At 46.4% G+C, this 19,264-nt stretch overlaps 1 protein-coding gene across 1 annotated transcript in view; it reads right to left on the minus strand.

Annotated features, from left to right (window-relative positions):
• Positions 1 to 10,934, minus strand: part of Rab32 (RAS oncogene family member Rab32) — a 32,405-nt gene extending 21,471 nt beyond the window's left edge. The window contains exons 1-2 of the mRNA XM_089567290.1: positions 10,788 to 10,934; positions 622 to 750 (exon numbers count right to left, since the gene is read on the minus strand). Of these exons, the coding sequence (XP_089423416.1) occupies positions 622 to 747 (126 nt within the window). The 5' untranslated portion in view covers positions 748 to 750; positions 10,788 to 10,934. The remainder of the gene's footprint in view (positions 1 to 621; positions 751 to 10,787) is intronic.
• Positions 10,935 to 19,264: the final 8,330 nt, after the last annotated feature.

Below are 19,264 nucleotides of genomic sequence, written 5' to 3' on the forward strand. Positions count from 1 at the left end.
GAAAAGCTGATGCATGGTTCGTAATTCACGTGCTGTAAAATTTTTAAATCAGGCGCTCCTATGCGAGACAGCTTTTGTTCGTCAGCCATGTCCAACATTCTGGGAGAAAAACATTGAAAAACATTCAAGACTGAAAAATTGTAAGGTACTGCTATGTAAATATTGGAGGTAATGCTCCATTCTTGCGGTGTGTAGCAAAACTTTTCTTTTAAACTTTTGCATTGCTTGCACGGAGTATCTGAGGCTGCCATAGAAAACCAACGCTTTTGACGATGGGAAAAAAAAACATTAATAGCAAAAAAAAAATGCAAGCCTGTCGAAGGGTGTTCGGCATATATATTGATTGTTATGAATCGTACAATATATGAAAAAAAAATGCGTTCATAGTCTCTTCCCCGTTCAAAAATGTTTTGTGCATTCAGAACTGTTGGGTATATGTTTTGGTTGAAGTCTATCTTAATCCGGCCTACAAAAACGACGGGGTATAATTGCATCAAAACTGAATTGCATTTTGTATCCTACGCAAGCAGTAAAAGAGAATGCAGCGTATAGCGAGTCGAAGCCTGCAACGCGGTCTTCACGCAACGGCCTCTGTATATGCGAGCCACGTGTGCAGGATACGGTCGCCCTGTAGTGATGCGAGAAGAACTGATGCACATAGCGCTTGATGATGCTCGTCTTGCCGGTGCCCAGCTCGCCGATGACGAGGATCTTGTAGAGGTGCTCGCGCTGCTGCTCCTTCATCATGCCCTGCGAGAGTTGCGTACGAAGGGAACCGGAACTGAATTTCCGCCAACCCAAACCATAACAAGTCACAAAAATCATTCGTCCATCGACCGCGTTGTTAGAGATAGCTCAGTCGGACCTCCGTATACGACCAATGCAGTAACGCGTTACATTTGCAACAAGTTGCCGTGTTTATTTGCCCAGTCACATTTTCCGCACGGTTGTAGTTACCGTGGTTAGCGTACTTGCTGAATGATGGTGCTAAAGCTATTTTTTCCTTCCCATCATAATTTTTGTCACGCTGTTAACGTGATTTTTGCGCACCTGCTAGTTCATCCGCATTCATGAAATTTTGTGGGCCAGTTTTGGCCTCAGAGTTTACAGCAAAAAAATTAACGACAAGCACAAACAATGTCGGAGTGTCATGACACCGCCATCTTTTATAAACGCTGCGCACTAAATGCTCGTGTGCATCTTCGCCGCAAAAATTTGAGGGTGATGGTGATAATGATTGTGATGGCGCAAGGGCAGCTTATCTCTCCGTGAAGCCCAGGGTCATGGACAAGTAGGAACCCGCCTTGAGGACCTTTTGTTCTTTTGTTAAAACAAAGTTTTCCCTCCTCCTCCTCCTCCTCCTCCTCCAAAGAGCGCCGTGGCTAACGTGCTGTTGGTCTACACGAGGGGGCGTTAAAGACCCAATTCCCCCAGGTGTTTTACCCCAGTGAAGCCGTGCACTAGGCCAAGAGAAAGCTCGTGCCCATGGAGAAAGCTTTTGCCTACGGGGAAAACTTGTATCTATGGGGAAAGCTTGTACCCATTGGAAAACCGGTATAGAGAGAAGGAAGTAAAGGCAGTGAAGTTAACGAGGCATGACGTGCACGTTAAAGAACCCCAGGTGGTCGAAATTTCCGGAGCCCTTCACTACGGCGTCTCTCATAGCCTTAGTCGCTTTGGGACGTTAAACCCCATAAACCAAACCAACCAAGCCAAACCGACTGGCTACTCTACACACGAGATCAGGGATAAAGGAAACGAAGAAGATGGTGTACGGTGGTTTAACGTCCCAAAGTGACTCAGGCTATGAGAGAAGCCGTAGTGGAGGGCTCGGGAAATTTCGACCACCTGGGGTTCTCTAGCGTGCAGTTACATCGCACAGTACACGAGCCTCTAGAATTTCGCCTCCATCGAAATTCGACCACCACGGCCGGGTCGAACCCGCGTCTTTCGGGCCAGCAGCCGAGCGCCATAACCACTCAACCACCGCGACGGCTGGAAACGGAGAAGAGGAGAAGGAAATGGGTTTATAAGGTTCGACGTCCCTAAGCGACTCAGGCTGTCAGGGACGCCGTAGTGGAGGGCTGCGGATAATTTCGGCCACCTGGGGTTCTTTAGTGTACACTGACATTGCACAGTACACGGGACTCTAGCATTTCGCCTCCATTGAAATGCGGCCGCTGCGGTAGAGATCAAAATCGCGTCTTTCGGGTCAGCAGCCGAGCACAACTCGGCCACCGCGGCGGCTATAAGGAGAAAAGTTCAGATAGTCACGTGCATGAGACATGACCATGGTCAAGAGTCCATTGTGGCCACTAAAGACAAAGAACGTCGACAATGCGTCTGCAGGTGCAGTCTGCACCATAACATGTGCACTATGCCTGACGTTACGAACTTGGTCAAGGTGTATAGTGTTCAGATTGATGTCTTAACAACATGGTGCAAACTTATTGCCCTTAGTTTTTGGGTAAAACCCAGTTCTACTCGATCGTTGCACCTCGAACGGATTTCTGAAGCTGAAGAATCTGCACGATAACGAGCGAGTATTTTGTGCTTGTTCCAAAGCAGTGTTTTCGTTTAAGCGATGAATTCCCGCCTATTTAAACGCTTGTTAGAACGAGGCGACGTATTTCGAGAATAAACCTGAACGTACGTTTTAGAACGCGAGTATTAACCTGACATCTTACAAGGCATCATTGCATCAAGCGCTACTCTATTGACGTCCTTCTGCAAACCTCTTGTGCATTTAAAATGGTCGCTTTGATGTTTAATGTACGTTTCTGCAGTGTAGAAACAGAGCCAAGTAGGTCTTGCACGGGCACGGAAATGCTGCGACAAAATAATTCTAATACGAGGGAAAAAATCTCAAGTGGCAAACAGTTTTGCAGCGCACCATCCATTTTCGTAAAGTTTATGGAAGTAATGAGCTAAAAGTAAAGCATTTTACGACACATACTTAAACAAGCGCTAACAGTAAATCATCTTTTGCTAGAAAAAAAAATGATAATTTTTTCAACAGCGCATGCTACACAAGGACACAAGACGAGGAAACACACACACGAATAATTATTATGAATAACCAACTAGCCCGTGAGCTCACCCTGTTCAAAAAAAAAATGGCCAGAAAATCTCGAGTTGTAGATTTTTTTGCTGAATAAAGCGATTTTTACCCAAATCTTAACTAAAGAAATGTAGCCCATTTTTTTTTTTTTACCCTCCGAATTCCGGGAAAAACAGAACCCGGAAGCGAATAGCCCTGTAAAAACTGCCTTGGGACGATGCCGCATTCGTCCCTGAGCACTTTTTGCGCCATGCTGACATTAGAGGCTTTGAGCATACCGGAGATGTGTTAGCGTAGAAGTATACCATTTTACCGGACGCCAGCTTCGCACGCGCAGTGACCCCTTCTGACTAATTATGCCATAGCGAGTGCGCGGGAGACGTACCCCTTTGCCAAAAGTAACCGAGCAAAAGGTTTTTGCTTCTCAGCTGTATAATGGAGCCTTCAAGGCACCCATAAAGACGGAAAGGTGTCAGAACATGAGGGCAAGGGCTCATCATACTTTACACAGAATCAGGGGTTAAGGGCTGCCATGAGTGCTTCGCTACACGGCTAAGAAACGAACCACCTGTGCCGGGTTACTTTTGGCGAAGACTGTAACGTTTACGCTATACGCGTACACTATACGGTATACGCATACGTATCCGCTGTGCTAAAAGCCTTTATTCTGAATTTTCTCTGAGTCTTTCCCGTAGCGTTCTGCGGCTAGATTCGTAAACCATTAGATACGGAATGGCCTTAGCGTGGTTTCATTACCTATCGTGTGTGACGTCCGAAGAGGCGGCTGGGAATCACAAACCGCAGTATACGGACAACTTTTCATATCTGGTTCCTTGCTTTAAAGACGCCTTCACAGCATGGCCACTATAGATTACGTTAGAGCCTTGCAAAACTCGACGACAGAACAATGGTGACTCGAGCTCGTCGATTCCCCTTCTACAGAGAAGCCTATCTAAAAAAAAAAAAGTGCTGTACTGATAACCTTCGCTGCACTTTAATGAATAGCGGAATTAACAAAAAAAGCGGGAATTGTTAATATCGCAATGGCATTTCGCAGTCTTGACGTCGAAAGGAGACTAGTATCTTGGGTTCGGCTAAGAGGCATAGGAAAATTTCGTTTGGCTCAAAATACCTGCCGAGCTATGCGAGCGGTGGGCATTACACTTTGCGTGCCCGCGTCGCTTCAGCTCCTGTATAATTGCCCTCTGGGTCGCATTGAGACAGCTCAACAGTACGCTATTGTTTGGGTTACTGCCCCCCTTGGGTTGCTGCCCCACACGTTATCCAGGAACAAAGCGCGCCTGCGATTTTTCAAATTCAAGGCATGCCAGTAACAGTGCAGTGCATTTGCTTGTTGTAGTGAGCATCTAACTTCGCTTTTTTTTTTTACATCGTTTCGTATGAGCTAGGTCGGTAGTTAGATTGAGCATGCCATTTTCTTCCTAAAAGCACTTCGAGGGGCCCTATTTCGCATTTATTTTCCCTATTAATTTGCCTCTTGTTATTGACCAGCCCTTTGATAATGAAGCCGGCGAAACGCGTTGCTTGCTAGCCATCATTCCTTATGCCACGGATGACGCCTGCAAACGACGCAGGGACACAAAATGGCGGAACGTCCTATTGCAACCATGCACTGCTCTGGCCTCCATGGCTCTGTCAGTAAAACAAGGTCACTTCCCGCCCCTATGAGTATTCGCTCCCACGTCCAGTTGAAATACCTGACCACAGATGGCAGGACATTAACGATAGCGTCCACTCCACGGCCGGCGTGTTACTCATGGGCCAGGTTCTTTCGGACGACACTGTCCTTAACCAGAAGTTATATGCAGCAATTATCGATTACAACGCTGAACGTGTTACTACTCTGAAGCCATATACCGCGGATTAATATCCTTATTCAACTAGCACTAAAAAAAACAAAGAAAAAAAGACGCCCTAAGAATACATTGAACTTCGCTGAGGCAGTGGGCCCTTTGCGCAGGACTTCTTCGACCGCACTTTTTGATAACGATACTTAGTCCAATTACCAAACACCTTTTTCTCTCAACACCTGCCTCACTCGCATCTACACACAACACACGAGTACCGATTTTGCATCGCGTGATACACACCCGCCTAGATCATACAGGTACTCGTATGCGGTGCTTTAACTTCCCGAATTTGCACGTGCGCTATGAGGAACGCAGTAGTGGAGGGCTCCGGATTAATTTAGACGTCCTGGGGTTCTTTAGCGTGCTCTGACGTCACGCAGCACAAACCAGCGCACAATACACTCTATTCCGCCTTCACCGAAATGCGGCTGCTATCGCCAGGGTTCGATATCAGGGTTCGCCTTGGGATCAACAGCCGAACGCCAAGATCCTTAATTAGGGCACCGCGGAGGGTCACCCGCCGAGGTCTCTCTGTTGCCGCTCGAGCACGAGTCGCACGGGCAGCCCCATGCGATAGAGGCTGAATGCGGGGCGTGCCGACATATCGAGTCTCGTTAAACAAATCCAGGTGGTCGAAATTAGTCCGGTGTTCTCCTGCAGGGGGCATACTTCGAATACCGGCCGTTGGTTCGGCACGAACAAGGAAAATATTAGGTATCTTCTCAAGAAAACAAGAAAGCCAGGCCAATCGGTACCGTGTCATGGACGTGCCTGCTTCCCACTTCAAAACACCTGAGGCGCCTTTCGGCCGCAGTGATATCGGTATTGTTATTGATACGAAAGAACAAGGAAAAGCGACAGAGAGGAGAGAAAAGAAAGCGATATCATTAGACAGCAAGTAGATAGCTGAACGCAAGCTGCCAAGATGAGCGACAGCCATGTGCCGCGGAAGCACGTGGCTTGTACTGTAGGAATTCGCACAAACAATATCGTTCGTACGTGCGTGTGGGCGACAAACGTCAGAACGTGCACTTGATCTGGCAAGCTCTATGACTCGGAACACCGCATTGCTCTAGGCGCCACATTCGACCTTCGCCCAAGAGGTTTCCTCAAGTTTGCTTGTTATATGCAGACTGTTCTGGCCTTTCGTTTTTATTTTTCTACTTAAATGACAATAATTTGATTTTTAATCAGCCCCGCAGCTTTTTTTTTTTCGCCCAATAATCAGTTGCGATGATTTTAAAAGACAACAGACTTTTGATGCATCGTCATAGAGTTCTGCGAGTCGGGGTTTCCGAGGAAGCACCCTTATGCCGCGTGTACTCGTGGTGATATTTATAGCGTCTACAAAAACAGACCTTGAACAGATGCAGGGTATCGCCAAAACGCGTGTCAGAAATACGCACACAGCTGCCCGGAGAAATCAGGTTGCCGGATAGCGGCGTTCAGCACAGGTGACGCTCGGTATCGTAGCAAAAACACCGTCGCAGCACAGAGCACTATGGCCCATTTTCACAGATACGAGGTATAGCTACTCTGGGAAGAGAGCTCGGTGTTGTATATGGCTCAGCTGAGAAGGCATTTCTTTTTGGCTTAAGAAAAGGAGGACAGAGTTCAAGAGGCCAGGATTGTGTACTTCCTTCGACCTTGTCATTATATTTCTCTCTGCTGAAAATGCTACCTGTGACGCATACACGATGCCATGCCTGCAGTATGTCTGACTGTTCAACTCTTCGGCAATGCAAGAGAATTGCGCTGTCGTCAAAAAAATGGCCGTGGATAAGAAATGTGTCATTCCTGGGCAATCCTGCTGATATTTTGATTAGTTACGTTAAATGAGATATTTAAATGACTGTTTATTATGAAATAAATAACGCCGCGAGCCAAGTTCACTTTACTGCTTTAAAGGGGTTAACGTCCCAAAGCGACTCAGGCTATGAGGGAGGCCGTAGTGGAGGACTCGGATAATTGCGACCCCCTGCGGTTCTTTAACCTGCACTGACATCGCACAGGCCTCTAGCATTTCGCTTCCTTCAAAATGCGATCGCCGCGGTCGCGATTGAACCCGCGTCTTTTGGGGTCACCAGCCGAGCACCATAACAACTGTAGCACGGTGGCGGTCCAAAATTTCGCTTTGCGTCACGTGGTAGTACCTAAGGCACTTTTGATCGCTTTGCAGGCGAAAAGCGCTCAATGCCCTAGCACATTGGGCCATTTTCTTTTTATTTTTCTTTCAGCTGCACACTGCGTATTTCCAGCTTTACACGGCGTTACCGAAGCAAGACCCTCATCAGTTCGGAGTTGTCGGTCTCGCTAAAGTTGGAAAATTTCATTTGCCATGCTTTTATGTTTCGACTGCTAGCCCTAGATCCTTGATAGCGAAAAAGCCGTCCTGTCAGGTGTTTATCCTCCACCTGTCAGCTTCCACCTGCCACTGTTGGCAGGTGGAAGGGGAGATAGGAAAATCCCCCTCTCCCCCTTCAGAAGTGAGGGAAATGCAAGTGGGAGAGGGTGCCAACGACGGGGTCGGGTGGAAAAGTGGAGGCTGCGAATCCCATATTTTCTTTTCGTGCGCTAGCACCGTATATCGGTCATTAGTTAAAAAGCTGGTATGTGCCCTGGTGAAGCCTGGTGATGTCCTGGTTAAAAAAAAACGGTTTGGCAGCAGCTGCAGCCAAGTGGAAAAGCAGAAACCGCGTCGCGCCAGCTGCCACTTGCATTCACTTCGATGAGGTGTACAACAGCTAACGGAAATATAAAGTGACTTCTGACAATACCAAAAATAATTCGCCATATCGGGAAGATAGAACCAATGGCCACTAATTTATTTATTTTTATTTCTATTTTAATGTTTATTGCTTTCCATTCTTGTATCAACTTATCAAAACTGCAATTATTGGTGCCACATCTTTTTAAAATAAAAATTCTGTAAACCGCAACTGTCATGTAATGTTCCCCAGGGCCTCAGTCAGGCTGCTTCAGTAGCGTTTATCTCAGGAGACCCTCAAGGTACTTTTCGGGGGGGGGGGGGGGGGGGGGGACTTTATTGTTTGTAAAACCGTTTTAAGTAACCTGTGCGGCGAACGGTTCATGCATATTGTGCTAGCGCACCTACGCCGCATTTAGTTAAACGGCGTAAATCGAGGGTTAATTTTTCAAGCGATGCCATTTCAATTTTATGCTTGAAAATTACAAACGCACATGTGTTAGGAGTAGGACACAATGCGTGCCAGACATTCCTGCAAACTCTACGCACCTCTCCAGTGGTAAATCAACGGTTAAATTTAAGTTTCAAGGCTCTACCAAACCGCCCACCTGCTCACGTTTAGGCGAGCGCAGAGGTGCCGCAGTTAATCTAAGTTTTTCACAGCCTCATCGTTGTTTGAAATTAAGCTGGGAACCTACAAACACACAGGAAAGAAGCGCTTCTTTCCTGTCGTCTCTATCCTTTTTCCTGTGAACGTCTTTTTAGCGCACAGCCTATCAAATATGAATATGTACCAACTAGCCCGTCAAAAAGCCTTACAAATACACTGTACCATGATTTCCTAGTCAAAGGACGTGTTCAAGGCTCGAGATATCAATCCAGTGTATGCATATACCTAAGTGCGAAAAAAAAAAAGAAACAGGGACCGAGGGTGTATAGTGCAGCAGTGGTGTTCACCGTGCTTCGGTGAAATTGCTGGTCGCAGAATTGCCTTTGCACTCGTGAACGCCACTGCAACGCGACGTCGCTTACGCACGCCACAGGTTTCATAGATTAGTTCCCATCGACGTCAACCGTCTTTGTCACTTTCTGATTGCACGTTTCCCGGCGCTTTCACATCAGCTACAGCCATCCTTATCTGCACCGTATCGGTCTATGTCACCGCCGCTCGACTAGCTTTATCAGAGTGCTGCTTTAAAAATACCAATGCCGGCAAAGCCAACCGCTTCCGAGTAACCGAGCGCTGCATGGAAAAAGTTAGAGTTTATCGCTGGTTATTTGCTAGACACGTTTCCGGCGGCAGTGCTTTTTAAGGGCTAGACAAAGCAGAATCGATTAGCTGGCATTTTTAAAGCAGCACGATGACTTTCTTTTATGAACTCAATTTTTCCCGAAGAAAATTGCTTTCGGAGCAATCCTAGTCTCAAAGTTTTAGCGTCGGATGAAAGGCTTGCACAAACAGCGCTTCTAGCTTTATCGGCCGGTTGCAGTACACAAAACTCGGGTCGCACTTCCAACTTGATATACCGGCCGGAATGAACGAAACTGGATTAGAGTGAGCAGAATGTTTTGCCGCTAGGAGGGAATAGAATCAATACAAGTCACGGCTTTTGAGATTGCTTCTGCACGCATTCTTAAAAAGGCACATTCCTCTGTACGAAGGTTCAAGGCTACTGCAACCCTATTCCAGGCGGATGTTTCAAAGAACTTTATATTTAATCAAAAGGGGCACGGTGGCCTTTGCCAGTGTCCAAGCGTAGAAATCCTATGCGTCCCGTGCAACACGTACGGATAGTATGTTGCGCTGGCAAGAACTTTTCTAGCACATGACCAGAACAGGCTTCTTGTGGTCATGTTTATCAATTCTGTGGAGTACAAAAAACAAGTGATATGCAGCTTCTATGCTCGTACTAGCGGTAGATATAAGATGTGGCTGCGTTCTCTAAACTGCACTCTACCTTACCAAACCCGGCTGTGAAAAGGCACAAATTTTCACGTGTGTGTCTGAGTGTCCACGCGTGTGTTATATTTCTGATTCTGGGGCCAGCAGAGCTCTTTATACTTCTATCACCATCCGAATCAAACGCATGAACTTCTGCAAACGCAATATTTCGGTACGTTAAAAAACGTCGCAGATGGGGTGCGAAGCTGTGTGCCACACTTTAGCGGGAATGCCTTGTTTGCTAAATTAATATGACCAACTATCTGTGCAACCACCAAATAATGCCGAATGTCCAATACTGAATTCGGATTTTGATCCTGTTCCTAACGCCCTATCATATACCTCGGATACTAATGCGCAAATCTGTAAATCGCATGGTTTTCGCTATCGCAGATTACCTACACTCGATGAGTCACCCGTAGTTATCTCACGAAAAGAATACGACGCTCTGAAACGACCTGGCGATAAGTGCATCTCGTGTAGAATTTCTTCGTCGTACATGGACTTTCTATTGCCGACTATTTAAGAATGATTAAGCATAATAGTTACTGCTCACCGCTAGGAAACGGGATATGTTCAACGAAAACCATAAGTGAACAACGTGAAATGCAAAGTAACAGTGGTGACAAAAAAAAAAAGCGCGGTACGCGGTGGACAGGGCGTCAACACAAGCAACGCTCGAGATCCGACTATTTCATCGAAAAGCGCCGGCTTACGCAATATGGATATAAAGTTCGAATTGGGGCCGTTTGATTTTGATCATTAGGGAGCACTTGCGCCGTACAGAGTTGGTAAAAAAGACGACGAAATGAAGTGTTTGACGAAGCATCTCTGTAGCGTATCCTGGGTTTCGCATAGCGTCCCTCTGAGCATCTCTGCATCGCGTGACGACTCGCTCTGCAATCAGCGCGAAAAAATGCAGACATGTCGACTTCAGTAGCCTTTAACAGGTCATAGAATGAAGATATGCGCCGCGTTACTGAAGCGCGTCCAGGGAAACAGCGGTACGATTGTCACAGGTACACCCCGGTCGGAAAAAAACAGACACGGCGCCTTTTTGAAGCGGTACACGAACCCTTGGAACCTGTCACTATCACGCCCATTTCGCTAGTGCACGCCTTAACGGTACTCAAGAGGACCCGGACGCACGCGAAGAAGAGCGGCTGATCCTAGGGCACGAGAGACATACAGAAAGAAGCTACTTACGGCAACGTCCGCCGATCCTCTTGCTGTCCAGGGAGAGCGGGCGGCATGGCGAGCGATCGCTTTGGCGGCCCGAGATAAGCGGCAATCTGCGGCGCTGACGCCTGGCGAAGGACGGGCGTACTATCTGCCGTGAAAAATGCTGCTGGAACGCTATCGCGCCGAAGCGCACCGAGGAAGCCCGAGACCGGCCACCGAGGGGCCGAGTGCAGACGCCCACGACCATTATCTCCTCAGACTAGTGCCATTCTGTGGTGCTCACTCTACATTCTTCACATACTCAACGTCAATACTGGTGGCATTGTTTGGCTTTAGTGAAAGCAGCGTATTGGCAAGCTTTGCACGCACATTCCTCAGAGCAGCGTAACAGACTCGCATACGTAACATCCGTGCGATGAAATCCTTGGCGTTGCTACAGGGCTGGATACGGAAGACAGATTAGCCGACATCGTGTGGGTTGACAATAGAAAACTTGGCACCAGATAAGAACCCATGCGTATTCATTCTGCACGTGACATATGTTAGCACGAGTGCAGAGTACTGCCATGCATGACAAGAACAGGAGTGATGGCTTAGCGCGGTATGATGGAATGATTTGTTCATTGATAGGGCACTGACTGATATTAGATAATCTTGATGAAATGGTAGAAGCTTCCAGCGCTTGTCACCGGTTTCTTCGCAACGCTTAGGGTGAATTATACAGGCCAGATTGGAGTATGGTTTTCGTTCTTTTAAAAAAATCTATACATGAGTACAGTGATTCCGCAATTTCTTTGTGTGTGCGTGTGCGCGTGCGTGCGGGGGGGAGGGGGGGGGGGCAGGACGAATTTGAATTCTTGCTATTCATTCTACTTCAACTAAAATATTCTCATTTCTCTGTTTCCATTTTCGTCGTCATGCTCGAGCTTCTTTTGACGCTGACTGTACATACACGCAAGGAGTAATCGACTGCATTAGAAAAAAAGTTTCTGCATTGACTGCCTCTACCAGTCGTGCTCATGAACAGGGTCAAGTCAGTCAACGAATTCTGTAGGTACGGGATTGCTTTAGGTTAAAATGGCAGTTTGGGCGAGTTGGTTAAGCATCTTGTAATAAAACAGCGCAAGGACACAGGACGAGAACGGAGAGAAGACCCGTGTGTGTCTTCTCTCCGTTCTCGTCCTGTGTCCTTGCGCTGTTTTATTACAAGATGCTTTAGGTTGCTCAAACGAAAAGCTTGAAGACTGGCTGCGAAGCCCACTAGCTCAGTCACACTGTGCTTTACATAAATAACGTACTAAAATAGAAGCGCTTGTCGGAAATTTGATCTGAGCGCTAACTTTGGGGACTGGGTGTGTGTTGCGTCGTCTGGTGAAATGTTAGGGGGCGACCGACACCATGCCCCCCTCTGTTCCTGCGTCCCTGCCTGAGTACCAGGTTTCGCAGTACCCTATGTAAAGGTACGTCAAAAACTGCAGACAAGTGTTACAAATACTTTTAGTTTACGACGTTTGTTCTCTGAAAACGTTGCTTAAATGTGGAGTAATTTGCTTAAGTTTGCTGTGTGCAAAATTTTTCACAACTTGTTTTTTTTTTTTGCAATGCAGTGTAGTTATTCCTTGTTGCAATAAAGTCTTGACTTCGGCTGATTGGCAACAGCACAGCAGGAACATTGTGGAAAAGCTTGTCTCAACAGGTTGTCCTCACCAGTAAAGAAGTCCAAAGGTGACACTTTTCTCTATAGCCCTTTGCCCTTTCAGGGCTATTGTTTCCGAGCATGACACTTAGCAACTTCTGGTAAGCAACCTTTTTTCAAGATTCACTAACCATACTGGAAGTCGACGACCCTTTCAACACCCGGAAGACCGCCAATAACAGCGAGTACCTCCGACCGTAAAATCCGAAAGGTGAGAGTGCCATGCCAGTTTGTGAAACATACGTATTACTCGTTACCGAAGGAATCCATCGGCGAAGAATGCAGGAATGCATTGAAATACAAGGCCTTACGGAATGCCAAAACAGCTGTGGTATTTCTGCGAGCAGTCTTCGCGAGCGTTTAACCTTTTACTTTGGTTCTACTTCTACTGTACACAGTGAATGCCTCTTCCCGCAAAAAGACGGAGTACGCATGGGTTCTTGACCTACCCCGATTTACAGTGTTATTACACTTACAAAGTATGAAAGAGCGACCGTATTCGGAACGCTTAATCTTGAAGAAAGTGATTCTAATATCTAGGATTTCAGGATTGTTGATGATTTCTTAATGTTTTACCCTATAGTTGACGCGCAGCGAAATTTAGCATTCATTCTTTACGTATCAAGGCGAAATGAAGGGCCTCCAGAATTGACGATGACACTCGCCAAAAATGATAATCTGATGTTTTTAGACATAGCACTAACCCTTTCACCTTCACATATGTGTTCGCGATATGCTCCGAGGTCATGCAAAAACATTATGCTGTTCAGCTCATAATCGAGCCTCAAGACTGCCTTGCCGAGGCCCTATGAACATGAGATCCAAGCGGTTTTAATTTGCAGTTGACAGGACTAAACGACGCAGGCTTCCCATCGAGCGTACTTGTTGGTGTAGCCGAGTCGCTGGTGTCTGACATCCGGAAGGACGGGCTACAAGAACCTAAACCTCCACAAAAATCTTCAAGCCTTTTTAACCCTATTCTTAAAGAAAATGCGATAGCATTTTGAAGTTGGTCCACGTCGAATTATTTCAAAGAACCCCCAAAATTTTAAAAGTCGGCCTACCTCAGAAAATGGATTAAGGTGGATTAGTGGGATTACTGGATGGATTAAGATGAATTAGTGTTAGTTTGTGTATTGAGGTGGAAAAGGGGGTCAGGTTAGTATAATCCCATATGATAATCATAAAAGGTACTCGAACATTCTAGTCCCCAGATTTTATAATTTCGCGGTGCTGATGAAGTCACGACACTCTCGAGCAATCAGAGAATTCCGTTGCGGAGAAAACCGCTGCATGAAAACAACATACCATACGCATACATTCATATCTTTCATATAACCTCAAGGAAACGATGAGATAAGACAGGGGGGTCAGCGTTATATTCACTGCCCCTAGCAAACTCGACCTTCTTCGCAAAATACTGAAGAATATTTTCAAGAAAAAAATCCGTCTGCAACAAAGAACCACGCACATACGAACGTATGTTGAATGCCACAGCAATGCTGATATTGCCATCTCCCTCACTTGCATGGTAGACCATGCAAACTGGCAGATGCCTCGTGAGCGCTTGCCTGAAGATGCCTATTCTTTGAAAGCAAAGCTTTACAGTCACTTATTTGGCAAACATAGAAAAAAAAATTAAACAGCACACAAAACCAGAGAAATCAAATAAATTTGTGCAGCATACCAGATAACCAATAATGGTGATAAGTACACCAGCTTGCCAAACCCAACTAGCAGTGTTTCTTAATGACCTAAGTTCAACATAAGCCATGTTATATTGCACTAAAACTACGACACATAAGAGAAGTACATAGCACAAGACGAGCGCAACGGAGGAACCTAAGTTCCTCCGTTGACAGTTACGGTGGACGCAATATTAACTGACTTCGAAAAAGCAATTCATAAGGTTCCTCACATACGTCTCCTTTCTTGCTTAAATATTAACCATTCAGTTTTGACTTGGATTCATTCCTTCCTCACTAACAGACAGGAATTCGTATATGCATGCCAAGAAGTGCTCGTCTCAAATGTCCCGTGCCATCTCCGGAGTGCCTCAGGGTACTGTTCTCGGCCTCTTACTCTTCCTCGTGTACGTCAATGACATCGAATAATAAATCTTCTAACATTCGCTTGTTTGCAGATGACTAATTTATCGCTCATCTGTAGCACTACCGACAAAACAGCTGCAGAACAATCTAAATATTATTAAATCCTAGTGTAATAAAAGGTTAACGACTATCAATACAAATAGCCGCCGCGGTGGCTCAGTGGTTATGGTGCTCGGCTGCTGACCCGAAAGTCTGGGTTCGATCCCGGCCGCGGCGGTTGAACTTCTTTGGAGGAGAAATTCTAGAGGCCCGTGTACTGTGCGATGTCAGTGCACGTTAAAGAACCCCAGGTGGTCGAAATTTCTGGAGCCCTCCACTACGGCGTCTCTCATAGCCTTAGTCGCTTTGGGACGTTAAACCCCATAAACCAAACCAAACCATCAATACAAATAAACCATCTGTTATATCCTTTAATCGAAAGCACTCCTTCCCGCCACCAAATTACGTCATTCTCGATTCGGTAATCAGCTGTTTGTGACAAGTACTTACCAATTAGCATAACCCACGATCTATCTTGGTCACATCACATATCAGCAGTCACATACGATGCTAACCGATGTCTTGGTTTTCTCCGCCGTCACTTAAAACTCGCTTTCCCTTTTCTGTAAAACTTATGGCCTAGCCCTTGTTCGACCAATATGCTGCAATGCTGTTTTTTCGGTAGTGCTACGGATGAGCGATAAATTAGTCATACCTCAGCGAACAACTTGAAAAAATTCAAAATAAGGCACTTCGGTTTATTTACTCCTCCTACTCACGCCATGACAGCGTCTCTTCCCTGCGAGCTAAAGCGCATATCCCGACCCTTGCTTGTCGGCGACGCGTAGCTTCGATGAAGTTCCTTTTTCTTCTTTATAGCAATCGTATAAGGATTGATAAAAATCAGTACATCAAGGCACCTTGTCATCGTTCAAAGCGATTAAACAATGAAAAGTGCATAAGACCCATCCCAGCGCGATGCAACACACATAAATTCTCTTTTCCCGTTAGCCATCGAAGAATGGAATAATCTGCCTCACGAATTCATAGACGACGTCTCTCTTGATATCTTTTTGCAAAACGAAGAGTCGTTAAAAAAAAAACAGAATTTACAATAAAAAAAAATAACTTTTACGATGTCTCGAGTTATTCACCGCGAGTGTTCAGTATAATATTTTTTTGTACTTGTGCCTTTTGACTGTCATGTTTGTTTGACCTTGTTGTATCTCTTCGTTGTTTTGTCGTTCTTCTTTCCCGTATTTTAGTTGCATCGAAATGAACGTGTATGGCAATGCGCATTGTCATTTGACAGTCTCTTTACGAACTGCATATTTGTTATCAGCCTATTTGCCATGGTATATCCTACTGCAGTGGGCATGTTTTTCATCTTGTGTATGTTATACTGGATATGCTACTGTTTTTTATAACCTTCCCATTATTTTACCCACTCCTGTAGAAGCCTAATTAAGCTTACGGTATGCTTAAATAAATAAATAATAAATTAGAGTACGCATGCGCTATTTGGGCCCCGCATCAATCGTTTCTTAATAACACTCTTGAATCAGTACAGACCTGAGCTTCCCGGCTTATCTACTCCTACCACAACTGTTTCATCATCATCATCATCATTTATTAACCCTTAAGGGTCCCGTTAGGGACATTACATAAGGGGGGGAGGTGGTACAGGGGTGTTCAGCAGTCATACATGAATATATAAATATAGAAGGAATATGGAAATACAGAAAAATATAGAAAATATAAAAATATAGAATAGGAAAAAAAGTAGAACAAGACGAAAAAAAGACAGAAGTAACAAATTCAAATAATCACGTCATGACAGAGTGTAGCAGAAATATAAACAGAAACAAATTACAACTTTGGAAGTAGAACAGGCTGGTCAGTTTGCAGGGCTTGGAAGCTGGCATAGGGTGCAGGAAAAAATTATTTGTCGTTGAGATGGTCGAGTATTCGAGATGGTCGAGTCTCTAGTATTCACTAGAGTATTTCATCTAAAGTTTCAAGCTAACGTGCCTGCTCTCGTTAATCGCCGTAAATTTTCTCCACTTTGTCTTTTCTAGAAATCTGATCATTAACAGCTGTCAAATTCCGTCATCCTGCCTTTTCACCGGACTTCGCAACGTGTCAGCCACACCAAAAGTGTTTACCCGCCGTCTGCTTATACTACCGCACACCTTTTCTCATTTTTCATCCAGACTGCGAATGATTGGAATGATATTCCCACTGATGAATGCCGTGTGCTCCACTCCAATCCACAACATTTTTTGAGATATCCGTCGGAAAAATATACTGCTGCAATTAGTAATTTTTTTCCCCTTTTGATGTATCACCGCTATCCCTCATCTAATGCCCATAGCTGGGGCCTTTGAGGAGTTTTCTAAATAAATAAATCAAAATTGGCAGTGGTTTAGCTCTGGTTAAACCGGGTAAATTGCGTTAGCAATGGCTGCATGGCTACGCTTGTGTGTTCGCTTGTGGAGTAGCTTGTGGCGTAGCCGGATAGTTCTTCTGGCGATTCTTCGGCGCGTTGCCTTCGCCTGGTAGCATTGCGGCGTTCCTGAGCAGTCAGGTGTTGAGATTAATCGTTGACCGATGACGTGTGGAACCACTCTGCGAGGTAGAACGTTGTCGCCGAGCTGCATCCTTAGCACGACGCTTTGAAAGACGTTCCTCACATTGTTCTGGCGTCTCTTGTGCACGTTGTCGCTTTCTCGCTTCTTCCTGTCGCTGCCACTTCTCTTTAGAAGACTGCATAGCAAAGCATTCACGCCAAGGCAAGCGCGCATTTATACGCGCGCCGACGGCGCTGCCATCTGGCGGAGCGCGGCTGAAGCAACGGCGCGCCACCTGCTCGGCGCAGCGGCTGTTCAAGGTCATCCATCCCTACCGACCGGGGCTACGCGACGAGGCGAAACCTGGAGTAGTATTGCTAACGCAATATAAATTAAAAGTACCACCTTGCGCTGTCTTGGAGGAGCCTCATTCTGGGCTTTGCTTGGGTGGTCGAGCAAAATGCACCAATGGCAAAGGCCATTGGGAAGCCGGGACGGAGCTGTACGTGGGAGACAGAGAAAGAGGAGTACAACGAGGACGCTGGCAGCGGTTGCAAAAAGGCAACGGCGGCTAGCCAGGAATCCCACAAACTTGAAGGCTACTGCGCATCCGTCACAACACAGCAGTGAGCAAATTTCCTCCGAGAGAACTGCGAAAACGTTTGACGTTTTTTTTGTGTATTCATTTCTTTATTTTGGAACTGAAGTGTAGCTTATTTTTTTGTGTATGGATTTCTTTATTTTGGCCGCGTGCTTTGCCGATGGGTAGGAGGGCATTTAAGGAGAGGGGGATGTGGGAATCCTGGCTTTCCGCCGTCGCCTTTGCGCGGCTATGCCGGCCTCCCGCGTTGTTTCTCCTCTTTCCCTTGCTCCCGCCTCAGGCGGTGGAGAGGCGGCTGGGTGACTAATCACTGTCATTTAGCCACAGCTCCGCCCCGGCTCCCCAAGGGCCTTTGCCATTGGCGCCTTTTGGCGGGAATTCGGGACCCGCTTTGGGGCGGCCGCGCACCGCGCGACCGTCCGAGCGGGGCCCAGAGAGAGAGAGATCCCTCCGAGACAGCGTAAGGCGCGTACGTTACTGTTTGTCCGTGCCGGCCTTTGCCGTTCGGACCAGTGCTTACTCGAGCTCGCTCGCACGTGTCCTCTGTCCTGCAGCGGCTCGAGCCTGTCCAGCGGGGTCCAGTGACCTCCGACAGGCGTACTTTGCGTTGATTGCCCACTCTCTCTCGCAACCGGCCCAACGGTCGACACGAGAGAGAGATCACAGCACTGCCGCGGGGACATTCTCCTGCAGCGGCGTGCTAGCGGCGCACATTGCTCGAGTCGCTTCGTGCGCGCAGCGGAGCCTTGCTCCTCGCGCGCCCCCAGGACGGGGTGACGATTGAGTGCGTGTGTACTGCTGAAGGACGACGTGAATAAACGTCTCCTTGGTGAACTTGGAGTTCTATTTCTTTGCGGCGAATCGCTCTCCTCCCAGCGGAGGTTGAGTGCACCGCATCGGTGTCCCAGTGTGTGTGTGGTGACGGCTGATCGGGGCCCTTGGCGGGTTATAATAGCACTTAATATCACACATGCTTAACTATCTGGCTTCTTCCTTATGTGGCAGTGCTTACTTGGCGAGTAGCTATATTGATTGTCGCTTGAATACGAAGGCAATCCAATTTTTTGACACACTAAATTAGTATGGAAGGTTTTATTTCCGGTACTTACTTTGCAAATATCTCAAAATTATGTTTTGCGTAAGTCTGAAGTCATTGTCCGATAATTACAGTGCTAAGGAAATCTCCGTTCTCTCAAAGCTGCTTGCGCAAGCCTAATCACACTCATGAGCTGTTTTTTACAAGCAGCGTGTAATTATTAGCATCAACTTCAACCTAATAAAAATTAATTGCAGAAGCTCCAGAGTTTGGCGAGTATGTAATACGCATGACACGGACAAATTTAAGTGCCACTCGCGTTTAGACATTCGCTCAACGTCACACAGTTAACTTCACTGACATTGGCTGCAATAGCACTCGCCTCGTATAGCGAGTTTGAACTCACTCCACTGGGCTGAAACACTAACTGAATTACTGTACAATGCCGGCGTAATCTAACTTGTCGGGAAATAGTTCGCAGCAGTCCCTACGTCGCCTAGCCGTAGCA

This window comes from Amblyomma mixtum, chromosome 1, assembly GCF_055824585.1.
Source record: "Amblyomma mixtum isolate Tamu chromosome 1, ASM5582458v1, whole genome shotgun sequence".
NCBI classification, from domain to species: Eukaryota; Metazoa; Arthropoda; class Arachnida; order Ixodida; family Ixodidae; genus Amblyomma; species Amblyomma mixtum.